General features: G+C 39.7%; 4 protein-coding genes across 4 annotated transcripts; 2 read left to right on the top strand and 2 right to left on the bottom strand.

Moving 5' to 3' along the window:
- LOC122429195 (histone H4) lies at positions 1-993 on the top strand. Its single transcript, XM_043449437.1, has one exon. The coding sequence runs from the start codon at positions 10-12 to the stop codon at positions 319-321; it is 312 nt and encodes a 103-aa protein (XP_043305372.1). The 5' UTR covers positions 1-9; the 3' UTR covers positions 322-993.
- A 223-nt stretch (positions 994-1,216) lies between these two features.
- Positions 1,217-5,961, bottom strand: H1-6 (H1.6 linker histone, cluster member). Its single transcript, XM_043449417.1, has one exon. It carries the CDS (start codon positions 2,843-2,845, stop codon positions 2,207-2,209), a length of 639 nt encoding a protein of 212 aa, XP_043305352.1. The 5' UTR covers positions 2,846-5,961; the 3' UTR covers positions 1,217-2,206.
- Positions 5,962-6,052: 91 nt separating this feature from the next.
- LOC122429188 (histone H2B type 1-C/E/F/G/I) lies at positions 6,053-17,761 on the bottom strand. The gene is made up of 2 exons (XM_043449431.1): positions 17,335-17,761; positions 6,053-6,067 (listed from the first exon to the last, which is right to left on the bottom strand). The coding sequence occupies exon 1, from the start codon at positions 17,722-17,724 to the stop codon at positions 17,344-17,346; it is 381 nt and encodes a 126-aa protein (XP_043305366.1). The 5' UTR covers positions 17,725-17,761; the 3' UTR covers positions 6,053-6,067; positions 17,335-17,343.
- A 226-nt stretch (positions 17,762-17,987) lies between these two features.
- LOC122429181 (histone H2A type 1-C) lies at positions 17,988-18,516 on the top strand. Its single transcript, XM_043449423.1, has one exon. It carries the CDS (start codon positions 18,061-18,063, stop codon positions 18,451-18,453), a length of 393 nt encoding a protein of 130 aa, XP_043305358.1. The 5' UTR covers positions 17,988-18,060; the 3' UTR covers positions 18,454-18,516.
- Positions 18,517-19,303: the final 787 nt, after the last annotated feature.

Genomic DNA, 19,303 nt, shown 5'->3' with positions numbered 1-19,303 from the left:
GCAGCAACCATGTCTGGTCGTGGTAAGGGTGGTAAAGGCCTTGGTAAGGGAGGCGCTAAGCGCCATCGCAAAGTCTTGCGGGACAATATCCAGGGTATTACTAAGCCAGCTATCCGGCGTCTTGCTCGGCGTGGTGGGGTCAAACGTATCTCCGGTCTTATCTACGAAGAGACTCGTGGGGTGCTGAAAGTGTTTCTGGAAAATGTGATCCGTGACGCGGTCACCTACACGGAGCACGCCAAGCGCAAGACTGTTACCGCCATGGACGTCGTCTACGCGCTCAAACGTCAGGGCCGTACTCTTTACGGTTTTGGTGGTTGAGCAAAATATCTGCTTGTAACGTTTGAGAACCTAAAGGCCCTTTTCAGGGCCGCCCAAATATTCGTTAAAGAGCTGTTGGACGTTACTGAGATGTGAGTAAGGAAGTACTTTAACTGGGAAAGGGAGTTGTCTTAACGCAGTTCCGTATCCATACTTCCGAGGGATTGGGAAGTGTGACTTTTTCATAATGGAAATAGGGTTTTAGACTCGGCTAAACAACCAATAAAAATACTGCCGTTTTGTGTATTTTAATGTCCAGCCTTCAAACTGGTTGACTGGCGGATTTAATGGCACAGAGCTTCGCGTTCTCGCCCACACCATACATAGCTATGTAAATAAGGGCTCTTTGGGGACAAGCTTTCATTGGCCGATTCTCACTGGTGGAAAGAAAACCGCTTTCCTGTTAGCCAAATCATGGAGCTTCATAAGGGTACCCGGAACAATCCGATTTATGCCAGGCTGTGAAGGACGCTGGAACAAAGGCACAGAGTGGTTTAACCGGTTCCGCAGAGGTTCGAGTAGTGCTTGGCAGTCGGCCCAGTGCTGGGTGGGATGAAGCCAGCCTCCTTTTCCTCTGCGGTGAGTCTTGGGTACAGAAAATGGGCTTAACTGCCTTTTTTGGCAAGTGAATAATTTTTCCTTCACTATCCCGACTCCGTAAAACAGTGGCCACTTTACCGAAAGTTCTGGGCTGGGGTTGATTCTATAAAAATCGAAACTATTGTGTTTAGTCCTTTTCCATACAGGAAATAATTTTTCTTCAGAGGTCCGACTATACAAATGAATTCAGACAGTGTATGTCCTAGTGAATCATCTGTAGAACATGGCTGTATGTGAAACTGCATAGTTTTGCATTGAGTTTGTTCGAAGTCGCCCCAAATACCAAGGCCCAAAACAAGATGAACAGTATAAATTTATTATTTACGAGGATCTTTAAGGCTAAATTATAAGTAAAAACAAACTAAATTGTTTAAAGTGGAAAAGATGCTTTTCCTAATACAAGCAGGTTTGTAATTTAAAGGTCACATTGAGCTCCCAACATCTCCATACATGGTTTAACATTTTTCAGCCTGTGTAGGGCAATATGAACAAGACACTCTTCATTGACAACCACAATTATATTGACTATATTACAAAACCAAATTTTAATATATGTGCTTAACATATAGAAAATAATCACAGCTTTCATAGTAATGAAACAAAAATTTCACTATTCTTGCAAATGTAAAACGAAAACATTTGTTTTACACAAAATCACAGTGGAAAGATGTTTAGTAAGTAAAAAAAAATTCCCACTAACCCACATTGAGACCTTGGTTTCCCTACATTAACCCCTGTTAAGTCCATGGATACGGAGTTCAGAACCCTTATACAGAATGATACATAAAAGTACATACTGGAGAATTAGGTGAAGAAAAGAAAACGGTAAAACATAGCTGAGGCACGGAGCAGATCTCCGCTCAGAAACTAGACCTAAACTTTTTAGCTCTCAAAGAGGGATTTTCTAGCTGTGCAGATGGTAAAGAATATGCCTGCTAATGCAAGATACCTGGGTTTGATCCCTAGATCGGGAAGATCCTCCTAGGGAAGAGAATGGCTGCCCCTTCCAGTATTCTCAGAGCGTTTAAGAACCTAAGGAATGTGCCCTGGTTTTGTTAGGATGGACAATTCTCTGGAATTGGACAATAACCACGCTAAAGTATCTGTACTGTATGTCCAATAAGATAGATTTCACCACATCACAGGTTCATTTATCAAACACTTAGGTTAACCACTAGTCGTCTTCCAGAGACTTCTGGAAACGATGTTACAACCCTCCTAAAATCACTTAGGTGGCTCTGAAAAGAGCCTTTGGGTTCTATGAAAACTGGTTGTTGAAGAAATGTTACTTCTTGGTTGTTGCTTTCCTAGTATTAGTTTTCTGCTGGGTCAACTTAGGATTCCCAGTTTTGGGCTTTCCTGCCCTGGCCTTCGCTGGGCTCTTCCGTTGTTGCTTGTCTTTGGTTCTTTTAGCTTTTTGCCCGTTCCTAGCAGCCTTCTGAGCCGCCGTGGTCCTCGGCTTCTTAGCTCTTTTGTTGGTTTTGCCATTCTTCGGAGACTTTGAATCTCTGGATAAGACCAGCTTCCTACTCTTCGCAGAAGCACGTTTTTTGACTCTTCCCTTATTAAGCTCAGGAGCAGCCTTCTTGCTGAGCTTGAAAGAGCCAGACGCACCGGTACCCCTAGTCTGAACCAGGATCCCCTTGGTCACCAGGCCTTTGAGACCCAGCTTGATGCGACTGTTGTTTTTCTCCACGTTGTAACCTGCGGCTGCTAGCGCTTTTTTCAGCGCAGCCAAGGACATACCAGTTCTCTCCTGGGAGACCGAAAGCGCCTCAGTAATCAACTTGGACACTGATGCGCTTGCTGTCTTCCGATTCACACCCGTCAAGCCAACCGGCTTCTTTCCCCGCTTCCTAGCTGGAGGTTTCGCCATGGAAACCGGAACCTGGTCGGCTGGAGCCGCAGGCACCGTCTCAGACATAACAGCAAAGAAAACCAGAAGATACCATTCAGCAAGTACCGTAAAATGCCGAGGGTGGGGGTTGGGCCTCAGGGCCTTATATAGGGCAGGGCGCGCTGTGATTGGTTCATCGCTCAGGCACCGCCCCCGCCCCTTGGAGGAGGAGCATTTGTGTTTGTTTCACTTCCAAAAATTGAATATCTCAAAAATCTCTTGCACAGAATTGCCCAGGTTCCACTGCCAAATAACCCATAGAGATACAGATTTCAGATGCCTTTTCAATTTTTAATGAAAAATGACTCTGCATGCCAAAGCTATTCAATAAAGCTCTCAGTTGTCACCAAAATTCAAAGAGAAGAACAAAACTTCCTCTTTTCCTTGTAAATATAAAAGTAATTTTTAACAAAAGACTTATCTCATTTCTCCTGAGTGGTCTTCCAAATGGTTGGCTTCCAGTCAGTGGAAAAAATAAATTATTCACACCTTTATTCTAATTGAAAATTATTTATGTACACGAGGGAAGTAACACAGATATCTTAGAGGTCTCACTGCAGACTTGAAAGATGCTTTTAGAATTGTTGAAAAAACTTCAGGTACTGTACCACCTTATTTGGGCAAACACAATCTAATAAACCATGATCTACAGACATGTGGGTTGTTTGTGACTAAAACAACTTCTCAGTCTCTACAGCTTGATAGCAGACCCTCAAGTAAATAATATGGATCTCACACATGGTATCTGCTTGGCCAAAATCAGGTCCCCTTGTGGCTGGCGTCCTAAACTTAGTTTTGTTTCTGATTTCATTAGTTAAACCTTACCCCTATGCCCACCCCCATCCCCATCTCCTTCACACTTCACTGTAAAAAAAAAAAAAAAAAGAAATCAAGGAAACAAATAGAAATCAAGGAAACAAATAGAATCCCTTCCCTTAATATAAAATGTGAGGCAGGAATCCTTATATGAAGAGCTCATTGGAAACCACAGACCCAGATCTCTAAAAGGACTGGCCTGGCAGTTGTGTCTACAGAGCTGTGGGGAAAGAAAGATTACGATAATGTATTCATTCTTCTGAAATACTTCAGAGGAAATCAGATGATGACGACTTTCAAACTTCTGATTGCAAAGTAAAATGGAAAAATCTCTTTCACTCTGCTTCACATCCATGTGCCCACATGTGCACCTACACGCAAACATCTGAAACAAAACTCTGAAAACAACGCTACCTTAAGGGCTCTCTGATATATTTTAATTTAGCTTATTTATAGCTTATTTTATTTTTTAAAAAGGCTGGTTGTAAATCATGAGATTGATTTCACAGCCTACTAATACATTCTGACCCTCTGTTTGAAAATTTTTTCTCCTTAGATTACAAGTGCATCTTACTGAGGACTCTCTTTTAACGTGTATTTGGTTTCCCTGAACTTTGGTGATCCCTTAGAAGTTGTGCCATTAAATGTCAGTGATTTAGGGTTGGGTTATGGAATGGACAGACTATATCATTGCTGTAAAAATAACAATGGTATTTTTTTTAATTCTTAGATTCCATAATTCAATATTTGTAGGAAAAAGATTCATATTTTGCATTATAAATTTAAAATATACCATAAAAACAAACTCACACATACATACAGTATATATGTGAGAATCGTTGTCCCAAGTACTTTTCCCTCAAATAATAAAAAAATGTAGGAATTCATTTTATATACGAGGAACTTGAGTCACAGAAAAGTCACATAACTTGCCTAAAGCCTTAGCGCTAGTGAGCAGGAAAGCCGGGAATTTATTTCAAGAAGTCTGGCTTCAAAAGGCTCTGCTTCTCCCACCTCACTCTTAGTCTTCTCAGGCTACTCAAACAAAATAGACTGCGTGGCTTAAACAATAGAAATTTATTTCTTCACAGCTCCAGCGGCTAGAAAAGGCCAGGGTGACAGCATGGTCAGGTTCCGGTGACACTCCTTTTCCTATCCTAGAGACGGCTGTCTTCTTGCTGTGTCCTTATACGGTCTTTCTTTAGTGCATGCGCACCAGGAGAGCGATGGCTCCCTCTTTCTCTTCTTATGAGACTGGAATCCTATTGGATTAGGGACCCATCTTTATGATCTCTTTAACCTAGATTACCTCCTAAAAGCTCTGTCTCCAAACATAGTTACAAAGGGAGTTAGAGTCTTAGCAAATGAATTTTGGAGAGGGGCAGTGCATGTCAATCCACAGGGACACTTTTCTCATGTACTGGTTAGGAGGCTTATATGAGACAATGTAGGTAAAAGTAGTTTCAGTTACACAGGGCCAAACATGGTTCATTATTCCAGCATTGTCCTGGACAGAGGAGGCACCTGATAAATATTTGTTTCTTGACCTTAACCTAAGATCCTACCTACTTATTCTTTACATGGTGCTTTCCCAGGGAATGATTGCAATCATGTCCACTATTTTACAGCAGTTTATTTTTTATGTGGTCATGGCTAATAAAAGCGTGGGGAAAAATACTACCTCCACTCATAATGAAGGAAATTACATTTCAATTTTTTTTTATCTATCTGGTTAACAATGCTTTAAAAGTGTTCTCAGTAAAAATGACAGCTACGAAAACAAGAATTTTTAAATTATACTAGGATTATAAACTGGCATAGTCCTTCTGAAAGGCAATTTGACAATGTATATATTAAGAACATTAAAAAATGATTTTACCTTGTGATTTAGTATTCTACTGATTTAGTATTCTACTTCTAGAAGTCTATTCTAAGGAAATAAATATTTAAACAAAGATTTACATACAAAGAAGTGTGAGCTATATGATTTATAATGCATAAAAATGGAACTCAATCTAAATAGTAACAGGACTACTTGCATAAGTAGTAATATACCCATTAAAAAATGTGTTTCTAGGCATATTACCTAGAAAATTCAATATGTGTACATACATAGCATGATACCTAAATTTGGTTTTTAAATGAAATATTTTTATAGGTGAATCTCATATATGTTCATATTCAAAAGAGATACTAACATTTGTTTTAATTTTCTTTGTTATGTTTTCTTCTTGCAAATTTCTCAAATGACCATTTAATATTTTTATACTCAAATGCTTTAGCCAGGTTCTCATTGATTTTTCTGTGATTGTTGAAAATATCTTTTATCTGGTTCTGGTATCAGTCATTTTCATTGGCTTATTTGTCAGATATAATAAAGTCCAGCGGTGACCAGTAGTGGGAAAATACTTTTCTAAAGCCCATTTGCTCCTCCTGTAAAAAGAGAGATTGATTGATTAATGCACTTCTATAATTCATCAAATCTCTGATAAATCTCTGATACTGTACTTGATTCAGAACAACAATCATCACAATGGCTAATGTTCATTGGGTGTTTATTCTGTACTGGGCAGTGCTCTAATCACTTTATAGGTACCAGTGCATTTATTCTTGCACAAGCTTTTTTGTACCTATAATGGCACTCTGTGGTTTATAGTTGAGGAAATTAAGACTCAGAGAGATTGAGTTTCCCAGGTGGGATAGCTGTTGGATGGTGTGCCATCCTCTACAGTAAACCCAACCCTCCAGTGCCTGAGTCTGCATGCACTCATAAATAAAAGATGAGCATGCTCTAGTTAGCGTCCAGTAAGTCAGGTTTGAGTTAAGTCTTGAAGGGCAGGTAGTCAGACTTATCAGGTGAGGAAAGAGTGTTAGGGCTTTTCACAAAGGAGACATAGTAACAAAGGCCAGGTGGTGGGGATTTTCTAGGGTGAGCTGCTTTGTGGTGAGCCTTGTGGAACCGCTTGTGAGGAATGAGGAAGGCGCTTGCATGACGACAGGTTGATGAGTTACAGCTTGTTTGAACACATTAAGCAGTTTGAACAGTTTCCAGAAGCCTCCCTTCTCTCAGAACTTATCCCTCTGGGCTGCTGGCAGATGAAGTCATTCTCCACTTTTAAATAAGCCAAATCAAACATCTAATGGAAATATACCCAAATGCTTAGTCTCTTGGGTTGTTACAAAGTGCATTTTCCAACTCCTCTTCAGGTGCTAGAAGAAAGACAAGTACCCAAGACACTTCCAAAGTAGAACGTATAGGGCTTTAATTTCTCTTTCCTGGGTCTTCCTCCAAAAGCTGGGCAAGCACTTTGCAACTAACATTTTATTGTTTGAGAATAAACTGAGTTAACAGAGAAAAGCACTTAGACTAGTAGCTGGCTCATACTAAGTGCTCCACTAGTATTAGCTACTCTTGTAGTATTGAACATTCTAATGAGTGCTAATATACAGATTATATCTACCGATCCTCTTGATTCCCGTTTTACATTTTCCCTTTCCATAGCACTAATTCCTTTCTCATATTCTATATAATTACTTATTGTAACTACTGTTTGTTGCCTGTCTTTCCTGGCTGAGATGTAAGCTCCAAGAGGACAGTGACTTTGTATTTTTCCAAAAGATCGTCACTGAAGATAGCTCCTTAGCCTCTAAATGAATAAGAACCAGAGGATGGTCCTTAGGGCCAGAGAAGAAAGGGAAGGAACCCTTCCTTAGACCATCCTGCAATTCAACTATCAAAGATGGAGTTCTAGCATATATGGGAGGCTAAAAACCAAGAAAAGCAGAGCAAGTGCAAATCTGACTGCAGTATAGAATATGAGAGAAAGAAACCACAGACAGAGGGCAGGGGAAGAACCCATCAAATTGTGTTTCATGTCAGTAAATGTAAGTCAGTCATTAGACATTTGACCAAACCCATAGAATGTACAACATCAAGAATGAATCCTAAGGTCAACTATAGACTGTGGGTGGGTGATCCTGCTGTTGTGTTAATATAAGTTCATCCTTGGTTGGTTAAATATATATATACCATTCTGATGAGTGATGTTGATAATGGGAAAGGCTACACGTGTGTGTGGTGGGGGAGGTAGGGGATATTTTAGAAATCTGTCTACCTCCCTCTCAATTTTGTTGTAAACCTAAAACTGATCTAAAAGTATCTTATAAAAATATATATGTACAAAAAAAAATCCAGTCCACTCACACTATTTATGTCTAGAATTGATGGAGTCAGGCTCAGTCTCAGATGCTTAGAGTCAAGGATGCTGAGCACTTTCCAGAACCTCCAAAAAACTTTTACCCTGATGCTCGCTGGTATCCTTGACCCACCTTGGAGGCTAGCAGGCATTCTTCCTTTCAAGATCTCAGAACTTGCATCATCTCTGTAGAATTCTTAAATATGTAATTGTATTTGTTTCTTTCCATTTTTAAAAATATATGTATTTCAGTGCACTAAAGCCAAAATGCATGTGTTTAAAAATCTAGTGAGTAACATCTATCATCTAAATTGTTCATGCAAATCCAGCAATTAAAAGGGCACATTTAAATCTTTGATATTTTTATATCTTGTCCTACAACTGAGATAAGGTCAATTATATTAGGGAAACAAGTGAAAAGAAAAACAAAGAAGAAGAGAGAAGGGGAGTGGAGGAGAGAAAAAAGAGAATAAAGTTTTATCTTTATTGCTTTTGAAGCTTATTCTTTTACTGTTTGAGAACTTGGGCTGAAAGTAATAAGATCAAGGTTTTACCCCAGTATCTCCTCCTCGATGTATGTCAGTTTCCTACAAAATGAGACAAGCCTCAGCATTTTTGTTCCTTCATACCTCTGAGCCTGCAACTGGGACATCTAACACCATGAATACCCATAGAAAGACACACCTAGCTCTTTCTTTGAATTACAATACAAATTGCTTATTAGATGATAAGGTTATGTGACTCTTTAAATAAGCAAATCAAAGCCTCATTTTCCCCTCTCAGAACTGAGGCGGGACAATAAGAAAGTTGCTGATTCTCCAAATTTACTTTCTTTTTCCTAATTTACAATAAATGTATAGTACCTGAGGATACATCAAGCTGATTTTCACAGTCCAAAAAGTTGAATCAGAGTCTAGATTTGCTGACAAGTTCACAGGCAACTCTGTATTTGGCCCAATTTATTTTTATGCTTAGTAATCCAGGATTGCACAAGGTGAAAGTTTGGAAAAGTTAACTCCTTTTTAATGCTTTTGAATTTAAGTCTGTTGGACTGCAAAGTACTGAAAGTACTGCAAAGTACATCCTTACAAATCCGGAAGTTCCAAGACAAATGATAGCTATCCTTCTATATGTCCTTAGGTATATGCTTACGGACCTAATCAAGTATAAATGGAGAAAGAAAATTCTTCTTCGTTCGACTTGCTGGACCAAGGTAAATTCAATGGAATCCATGGGCAATCTTTTCATATTGCTTTTGAAATTCCTGTCACTTAGGAAAGACCAGCTCCTATCAAGATCTTCAGTCACAAGCTACCTTAGTTCCCTTTAGGATGTAAAGACCTAGGATATAAGTGAAACTTGTCAAACATTACACAAAAAATGAGTACCTACTATGGGCCAGGCACTCTTCAGAGTTGTTCTATGCATTAAAGGTCTTTGAAGGAAAAAAAAGGTCTTTGAATGTCACAAACATCTAGAAGGTACGTGCTATTACTATCATCCTCAAGACAGAGAAGAAGCACAGAGAGATTAATGGCGTGCAACAGTCTCACAGCTAGTAATTGGCAAGCTGGGAGTTAAATTTGGAGGTTCTGTCTCCAGGAGCTATACTTTAGCCATCAGGGAGCAATGCTGTGCCGTCACTTTACTGGTATTATATCATTCTAGGACAAATATTTTATATTTGTCATTTTATTTAATCCTCATCCTCACCCAATCTTCATAAGTAGGTAATTATTATCACCCCACAGGCTCAGAATAGTAGGTTTGTCAAACAGTAACTCAGAGTTGTTCTATTAATTATTAGCAAACTGTTTACTTGTGTATAAGGTATGCTAAAGCAATAGATTATTTCATCCAAAAAGGTCAAAAAAGATGTCTATATAATAGAAAGAAGGGAGAAAATGCCTGCAGACTGTCCATGAACAAGATATCATGTTTGTACATTATTTTAAGTAGGAAAGAGTTCAATGTGGACAGTCTGTTCTTACATAGACCAAAGAGGATTTTAAAAAAATAATGATTCTCTATAAATTCTCAAGATTGGCTGTGAAGCATAATGTGACAGGCTGCTTCTGTGTAATATATTCCACCAACTCTGAATCAGTACTTCCATTTTAGATAGCCTATATCTTCACCATTTCCAGCATCAAAGTCTCTCAACTTCCCCACTTTGATCAAGACTCTTATAAAGCTGTAGTGGCTTTTAGTCTCCTCTTTGGAAAATTTTGTCATCTGTAAATTAAACAGAGGAGGAGAATAAAAAGTTCATGAGGGCAATCACATATATAATAAATACTTGAAATCTCTTTTATCTTCAAGTACTTATAAATAGAAGAAATAAATAGAAGAAATAGAAAGAAATAGAGGAAAACAATAGAATGGGAAAGACTAGAGATCTCCTCAAACAAAGCTAGTGGAGGTGATGGAATTCCAATTGAGCTATTTCAAATCCTAAAAGATGATGCTGTGAAAGTGCTGCACTCAATATGCCAGCAAATTTGGAAAACTCAGCAGTGGCCACAGGACTGGGAAAGGTCAGTTTTCATTCCAATCCCAAAGAAAGGCAATGTCAAAGAATGCTCAAACTACTGCACAATTGCATTCATCTCACACGCTAGCAAAGAAATGCTCAAAATTCTCCAAGCCAGGCTTCAACAGTATGGGAACCGTGAACTTCCAGATGTTCAAGCTGGATTTGGAAAAGGCAGAGGAACCAGAGATCAAATTGCCAACATCTGTTGGATCATGAAAAAAACAAGAGTTCCAGAAAAACATCTACTTCTGCTTTATTGACTACGTCAACGCCTTTGACTGTGTGGATCACAATAAACTATGGAAATTCTGAAAGAGATGGGAATACCAGACCACCTGACCTGCCTCTTGAGAAATCTGCCTGCAGGTCAAGAAGCAGCAGTTAGAACCAGACATGGAACAACAGACTGGTTCCAAATAGGAAAAGGAGTACATCAAGGCTGTATACTGTCACCCTGCTTATTTAAATTATATGCAGAGTACATCATGAGAAATGCTGGACTGGATGAAGCACAAGCTGGAATCAAGATTGCCAGGAGAAATATCAACAACCTCAGATATGCAGATGACACCAGCCTTATGGCAGAAAGTGAAGAAGAACTAAAGAGCCTCCTGATGAAAGTGAAAGAGGAAAGTGAAAAAATTGGCTTAAAACTCAACATTCAGAAAACTAAGATCATGGCATCTGGTCCCATCACTTCATGGTAAACAGACGGGGAAACAATGGAAACAGTGACAGACTCTATATGTATTTTTGGGCTCCAAAATCACTGCAGATGGTGACTGCAGCCATGAAATTGAAAAAGACACTTGCTCCTTGGAAGAAAAGTTATGACCAACCTAGATAGCATATTAAAAAGCAGAGACATTACTTTGCCAACAAAGGTCCGTCTAGTCAAAGCTATGGTCTTTCTAATAGTCATGTATGGATGTAACAGTCGGACTATAAAGAAAGCTGAGCACCGAAGAATTGATGCTTTTGAACTGGTGTGTTGGAGAAGACTCTTGAGAGTCCCTTGGACTACAAGGAGATCCAACCAGTCCATCCTAAAGGGAATCAGTCCTGAATATTCATTGGAAGGACTGATGCTAAAGCTGAAACTCCAGTTCTTTGGCCACCTCATGTGAAGAACTGACTCATTTGAAAAGACCCTGATGCTGGGAAAGATTGAAGGCAGGAGGAGAAAGGGACGTCAGAGGATGAGATGGTTGGGTGGCATCACCGACTCAACGGACATGAGTTTGAGTAAATTCAGGGAGTTGGTGATGGACAGGGAAGCCTGGTGTGCTGCAGTCCATGGGGTCGCAAAGAATCGGACATGACTGACTGAACTGAACTAACAATAAAACCGTTCTCAAAGATCATCTTCATGGATTTAAGTTTCCTAATTGCAGCTTTAACTACTTGAGCCATACTCAGAAATAGATTATGGAGTACACCGTCTTTTGTTTAAGAACTTTTGGTCAAGGTACAGAGGACTAGGTTCTAAGGATTTTTAACTATTTTCAATACTCATGAGTCCTCATTCGCTCAGTAATGACCCCATGTACTGTAGCTAGCCAGGCTCCAAACCTATCTCATGTGACTCCTGCATTGGCAGGCACTGGGCCACCTGGGAAAGCCAAACACAAAGATTCTTCTAATACTTGGGAGGAACAAATCTGAAATCTAATCATTGGAAAAACTGATAATGGAGAAAAGGTCAGAGTAACACAAAAGGAAGAAGGAAAAATTGATCTATTCTAGATCTCATCTTGATCTGTGGAATCTTAAGAGGAAGACTTCCTACTATCCAAATTCTGAAAATCTTTTAGTAAGTGTCCAGATTCACTTTTCAATGAGAGTGTATATCCAAGTGGTAGGATTCTAAAAGTGTTTACAATGTGAAAAAAATAATCTATTTGCCCTGAAGCTTAAAAACACTCATAGTTTAAAATACTGGGAATGGCCTTTTCTAGCATTAAGGGCTTCCCTGGTGGCTCAAATGGTAAAAAAAAAAATCAGCCTGCAACGTGGGATACCTGGGTTGGGAAAAAGCCCTGGAGGAGGGCATGGCAACCCACTCCAGTATTCTTGCCTGGAGAATCCCATGAACAGAGGAGCCTGGTAGGCTACAGTCCATGGGCTTGCAAAGAGTCAGACATGACTAAGCACAGCATAGCATTGTTAAAAGTTGACATTTTTTAAAATGTCTGTTTAAAATACAACTTTTAATTTTATATTAGGTAGAGGTGTGTCTGTTGAAGTCTTTTTTTGACATGTAGATTGCATTTATTTTATATATGATAAGTATAGCTAACATTAGTTTGGGGAAACATCTGATAATTGAAACATGTTACAAGTGAAGAAAAGACAAGTCAGGATTTCTCAGTCTAATTTCAAATGATAAGAATCTGAGACTACTCAGATGTAGATCATATTATCATTATTATTAAGGTTAGAAGTAAAATTTTGCTATAGTAAGTTTAAATCTTTTGGGTAATTATGCTTCAAATTATTGGTATTATCTTCTTAGCAGTTAGTGGGTGATATTAGAACATATATATTTTTAAACAATAACATGAAATTGACTTGTTAATGTTTACTGTCACACCTTTATGGTTTTTCAAGTTATACTAATTGGAGACAAGGCAAGATTCAATCACTTGTTAAGTCTTTGAGCTAATCAACATTTTTAAAAAATCTGAACTAGTTTGTGCTTGCTGTTGGAGTTATTTTTGATTACATGACTATAAAGTCTGTAGGTGGTTTTACCAACAGTATGAGAGATTTGGATAGTCAATTTTTATTGAGGGGATGGTTGATAAATATAATTATAAATTCAAAGTCTTTTGCATTTACTTTATCAGCATAAATAAGACAGCACATATTAAATTGAATTTACTTCGTTAATGCAGGCGACCCAGGTTTGATCCCTGGGTAAGGATGACACCCTGGAGAGGGGAATGGCAACCCACTCCAGTATTCTTGCCTGGGGAATTCCATGGACACAGGAGCCTGGCAGGCTACAGTCCATGGGGCCTCAAGGAGTCAGACACGACTGAGTGACTTACACACACATGCCACGTTAATGAACAACAACTTCCCATTAAATGAACAGAGCAAACATAGCCATTGCCTGTGTATGTATTTGTGTTTCTCTGTAGCTATAGTACTTGGTAGAGCCAGAGCTGTTTGTATTAACAACAGCCTTTCAGGAAGCAGGCAATTGTGTTTCCTCACAGGCATAAAGAAACTGGGAGGCCGTCCAAAACCTTCCTTGTTCTCTGGGCTCACATGTATACTTTACTTATACCCTTTACAAATTTAAAGTGGCAAAAACAAGTATACCCATTCCCATTCTCCAAAGGCATCTATATGCTCTCTAACCTATTAATCTATGATCATTCTCAGCTGTGTAAAAATAAAAGGCTTGCACAGTTCTAATTGTTTTTAGTGATGTGTATTTTGTACTCTCCAATTTAGAAATTGTCCAGGTATCCAAAGATTTGGCATTCATTAACTCAATTTAATACCACCTAAATTTTATAGTTCGGAGAAGGCAATGGCACCCCATTCCAGTACCCTTGCCTGGAAAATCCCATGGACGGAGGAGCCTGGTAGGCTGCAGTCCATGGGGTCGCGAAGAGTCAGACACGACTGAGCAACTTCACTTTCACTTTTCACTTTTATGCATTGGAGAAGGAAATGGCAACCCACTCCAGTGTTCTTGCCTGGAGAATCCCAGGGATGGGGTCGCACAGAGTCGGACACGACTAAAGTGACTTAGCAGTAGCAAATTTTATAGTTATCTATAAACTTTGAATTCAGGATTTAAGTTGACACACTGAGTCAATATGATTTGTAATCTTATAAAAATTAATTCCATTTTAAAAGTGACATTACCTATCCACTTTATCACTATCTTGTGATAATTAACATAATGTAAAATTTAGTTCAATGCATAGTTAACATAATGTAAAATTTTAAATAGATGTTAACTCTTGTAATCAGTAAACCAAGTTGAAGTAACTTAGCAAATTTAAATTAACTTTTTTTTTGGAAGAAAATAATCCCTAAACTTGTGTAAACTAGTAACATTACTTTTACATTATGACAATAAATAAAAACACCTACATCCATTTTGTAAAGCAAATTTTTAAGCCAGCAAATTTATCCAAAAAGTTATATTAGAAATACTTGATTTGTTCCTATAGAATTACAGGCCATGTATTAAAATATTTAAGTTACATTTAAGTTATTTAAAAATAGTGGAGTAGTTCTGTTTATCTCATAACTTCTTAACAATCACCGCTAATTAAATTCTCACTAACTTGTTAACAATCACCGCTAATTAAATTCAGTGAAACTTTTTTTTTGCCTGAGTTACCACTTAATGACGTAGCCACATTTAAAGAATCAGGAGAATTTGATTTTCCTCTTATTTTAAATTGATGAATTTTTTTAGCCTTTATATTAGCTATTCAAAATTTGAGTTTAAAATTTCCTGCTGAAGTAGATAATTTGTTTAAAATTATTTGTATTCATAAAGCAGAAAAGATTCTCAATCACCGTACAATTTTTACAGGAGCTAATAGTGAAATGTAACAAAAATTAAAGATATTTAACTTAAAAACAGCACAATTTAAGTATATTAATCAATTAAAGAAACAAATGTGATTATGATGAGAGATGCCTTGGGGAACACCATCACTGAGAATATGAGTAAAGTCTCTCATATCTTTCAAAGGTTGGTAGAAATGCTAGTTTACAGTGACATATCCCTCACAATGAATTCTTTAAGGTTTGTAAACTATTAAATGGGTTATTTTAATACAGGTATTGGAAGTGCTCTTTTTTTTAACCTGGCTCAATAGCTCTATTTATAATGGCATATTTCTTCTCTCTCCTCTGTAACTTTACTTAAAAAATAGAAAAAAATTTTTTTTTGCAATTACTGAATCATAAAACTTTTGAGGCTTCAGGATACCAAAGAAGATTCTATTTCCTTGTTTTTTTCTCTTCAGTTTATTGTTGGGTCTACAACTTTATTAAGGTAAAAAGTTTCAGGTGGCCATTTTATATTCACATTATTTTTGAAGCAGGAATATTGTTTTTGCAGATAGTAACAATTACTTGGACTCATACTGAGTAATCACCGAACAGTTTTCAAAGAAACTGATTTTTAGTTAAAAGAACACACAGTATATAGACACAAAACACCAAATACAGTGGATCCCATCAAAGGCTAGAAAGATAAACACCAGCTTCCTGATCCTGTGTTCTCAATTGCCAGAGAATATCAGAATCCTCAAACAACCAAAAGATTAACAAAGGAACCAAATTCGACTCTGTTCTTTGCCACCAATTAGGTGACTCAGGGGTGAAGAATCCACCTGTAATGCAAGAGACTTGGCAGGAGTCTCAGGTTCAATATCTGGGTCTGGAAGATTCCTTGGAGAAGCAAATGGCAACCCACTCCAGTATTCTTGCCTGGAAATCCCATGGACAAAGGAGCCTGGCAGTCTACAGCCCGTGAAGTCACAAAGAGTTGGATACAACTTGGCAACAAAGAGTTGGATACAACTTGGCAACTCAACAGTAACAAAATCTCTTACTGTGCGTGGGCGATCAGTTGCTCAGGCTGTCGTTCAATTAATTTTCCAGGCAAGAATACTGCCATTTCCTACTCCAAGAAGATCTACAAGCTCCAGGGGATCTTCTTGATCCAGGGATGGTTGCATCTCCTCCACGGGCAGGTGGATTGATTCTTTACCACCGCACCAATCAATGATCTAATCATAAAACCACTAATGTGTATCCAACCTAAACACCAAATCAAGAAGCAAATTGGGCAAAAATTGTTAGCATGCAAGAGCCAAGAGAAGAGGAACAGAAAACTCAGAAGTGCCCAGGGCTAGACGAGGTATATATTCAGGTCACGTTTCTATTGATTCCTAAGGTAGGACTCAGGTAAACAATGTCTTGGTGGACTCCAGAAATAAACTGTGAAATGTTAATGATTAGCCAGCCTGCTCTTGTACTGAAGAGAAATCAAGCAAGAATTACTTCATCCAACAAAAACAAACCAGAATTTATATGTGAGGCAAACAGGAAGAGAAGGAAATAAAAACCTTGTAGGCAGCCTGGGTTTTTTTAACCTGTGTTTGAACCTATATTGGGTAAACAGATTAAGCAGTGAGGAGAGGTTGGTCTGATTTGGATCCTCAAGCCTGGGGTAGGCTCACTAGAGGTATAGAAAAAAAATCCTATGACAGTTGTTAAAGGACTTGGAAACATAGTTTAAGGAGCTGGTGTGATAAGCATATGCCATTGACCTGTATTTACACTTGTACCTTATTTAGGCCAAGGCTGCACACTTCTTGGGATAACTTCCAGGTTAGGCAGCCAGTGATTGTGGAGCTGTTCCAATGGAGGCCTGACTAGCGCCAGACAAGCCTCTGTATTTTTCCCAGGTGTTAAAACTGCACATTGATTACAGGATTTTACCGTTAGGTAATCAAATCACATTGCATCTTACCCCAAATCGTTAAATAAATGCTGTTCCCCTTGTAACACAGATTATGCCTTTAGTCTACTACCTTTTTAATGGAAACGTTACTCCGAGGTGCGCTCTTCCCCTCCCCCAACCTATCCCGCCCAGCGACTGCCTGGTTTGGGAATTGTGCGCTAGAGTGTATGCTAAATACAATTGCGACCCTTTTCCTCCGCCCGCCTAGTTTCCCTGCCTTCCGTTACTAGCTCTCAGTTCAGCCCTCATGGAGACTGTGGAATTACAAGCCTCATTGATATTATAAGACACCAGTCTCCTACTCAGTTTTTTGTAATTTTCATTCAGATTAGCAAACCAGTTCCGTCAGTCGTTAGGCCCATTACTTAATGTTTAACGTACATAAATTACAGCTCTTTTTGTGCACACGTGGGTGGCTCTTAAAAGAGCCTTTGGGGTTGGGTGTAAAGACGCTTACTTGGCAAGTTTACTTGGAGCTGGTGTACTTGGTGACGGCCTTGGTGCCCTCGGACACCGCGTGTTTGGCCAGCTCCCCGGGCAGCAGCAGGCGCACGGCCGTCTGGATCTCCCTGGATGTGATGGTCGAGCGCTTGTTGTAATGCGCCAGACGCGATGCCTCGCCCGCGATGCGCTCGAAGATGTCGTTGACGAAGGAGTTCATGATGCCCATGGCCTTGGACGAGATGCCGGTGTCCGGGTGGACCTGCTTCAGCACCTTGTACACGTACACGGAGTAGCTCTCTTTGCGGCTGCGCTTGCGCTTCTTCCCATCTTTCTTCTGGGCCTTAGTAACCGCCTTCTTAGAGCCCTTCTTCGGGGCAGGAGCGGACTTGGCTGGCTCAGGCATTTTAAAACCTGAAAAGACGAAAGATAAATGGAAAATAGGAAGCGGATTTCTGCTACTTATAGGGCCTTTATGCTAATGAGGGATGCACAGCGCGTCTTAGTTAATTGGAAGATAAACAGCAAGGTTGTCATCTATGGGCAGAACTATGCAAATAAGGTATGGAAATTCAGCTTTTTTATTGGCTACTTCGCTGAGGCTCGTTAACAACCAATCAAACAATCGGATTTACTCCCCAGGAAATGCCTATAAAAGCAGCAGTGTTCTACCTAGTTCTAGACTTGGTGTATTTTGACAGGCAGTCTTGTTCTTTTGATTTTTTGCTCTTTTGTATTTGCTATGTCGGGACGTGGCAAGCAAGGAGGTAAGGCGCGAGCAAAGGCCAAGTCTCGTTCTTCGCGGGCGGGGCTCCAGTTTCCCGTGGGGCGAGTCCATCGTCTACTACGCAAAGGCAATTACGCCGAGCGGGTAGGCGCTGGGGCCCCGGTGTATCTGGCGGCGGTGCTGGAGTACCTGACGGCCGAGATCCTGGAGCTGGCGGGCAATGCGGCGCGCGACAACAAGAAGACCCGTATCATCCCGCGTCACTTGCAGCTGGCCATCCGCAATGACGAGGAGCTCAACAAGCTGCTGGGTCGTGTGACCATCGCTCAGGGTGGTGTCCTGCCCAACATCCAGGCGGTGCTGCTGCCAAAGAAAACCGAGAGCCACCACAAAGCCAAGGGCAAGTAATTGGACTGAGACCTGCGTTTCCGGAAGTGCTTTCAAACCCAAAGGCTCTTTTCAGAGCCCCCACTATTTCAAAAGAAGCGCTAGTATCACTGTATATTTGTAAAATAACTAAAAAGGTAAGTTACATTCTTACGGAAGCTAGAGAATTAGAAGGAAATTCTCTTTGATTCTTAGGAATAGTTTAAAGTATCAATAAAATGATAAGTCGATTAAGGCCTGACTTACAAAGTGGTTATGCATTTCTGATAGGTGATCTTGCTTTGGTCGGTAAGGCCTAAGGGTTTAACTGGTATCCGTAAACTTGTTTAACACTACTTGGATGATGAGAGCAAACGTGCCGAGCAAGATGGTCAGACCCTCTCAGAAGTCTTGCTCTGCAATCAACCCTCGTTTCCTTTCCTAAGCAAATTAGGGTCTCCTTCGGTTAACTTTGAAAGTGCCGTTTGAAACAACAGCTCGTGTTTACAAAAGGGCTTCTGAAAAGCTGCCTGGAGTTAACATGTAGTAGCTCAGAACAGACAATCTAGACTCGAATTGTGTCTTCTCCATTTACAAACTGATACTTTTGTATGTAGATTTGTAAGTAAGATGGGGATAGAGTGATGGTATTTTAATTGAGTATATTTTGACAGACTGTACAACACCCCTAACCCTAGACTGCGTGCTATGCTTCAGTCGTGTCCGACTCTGTGCGACCCCATGGACTGTAGCCCGCCAGGCTCCTCTGTCTAAGGGATTCTCCAGGCAAGAATTCTGGAGTGGGTTGCCATTGCCTACTCCAGCAACCCTAGATTAGTGCCTGAATGAAAAGGTTCAAGTTTCTAGGTTCCCAACGCAGCCCTAAAAGGGT

This window comes from Cervus canadensis, chromosome 28, assembly GCF_019320065.1.
Source record: "Cervus canadensis isolate Bull #8, Minnesota chromosome 28, ASM1932006v1, whole genome shotgun sequence".
NCBI lineage: Eukaryota > Metazoa > Chordata > Mammalia > Artiodactyla > Cervidae > Cervus > Cervus canadensis.
This window is presented reverse-complemented; position numbering and strand designations above follow the sequence as displayed.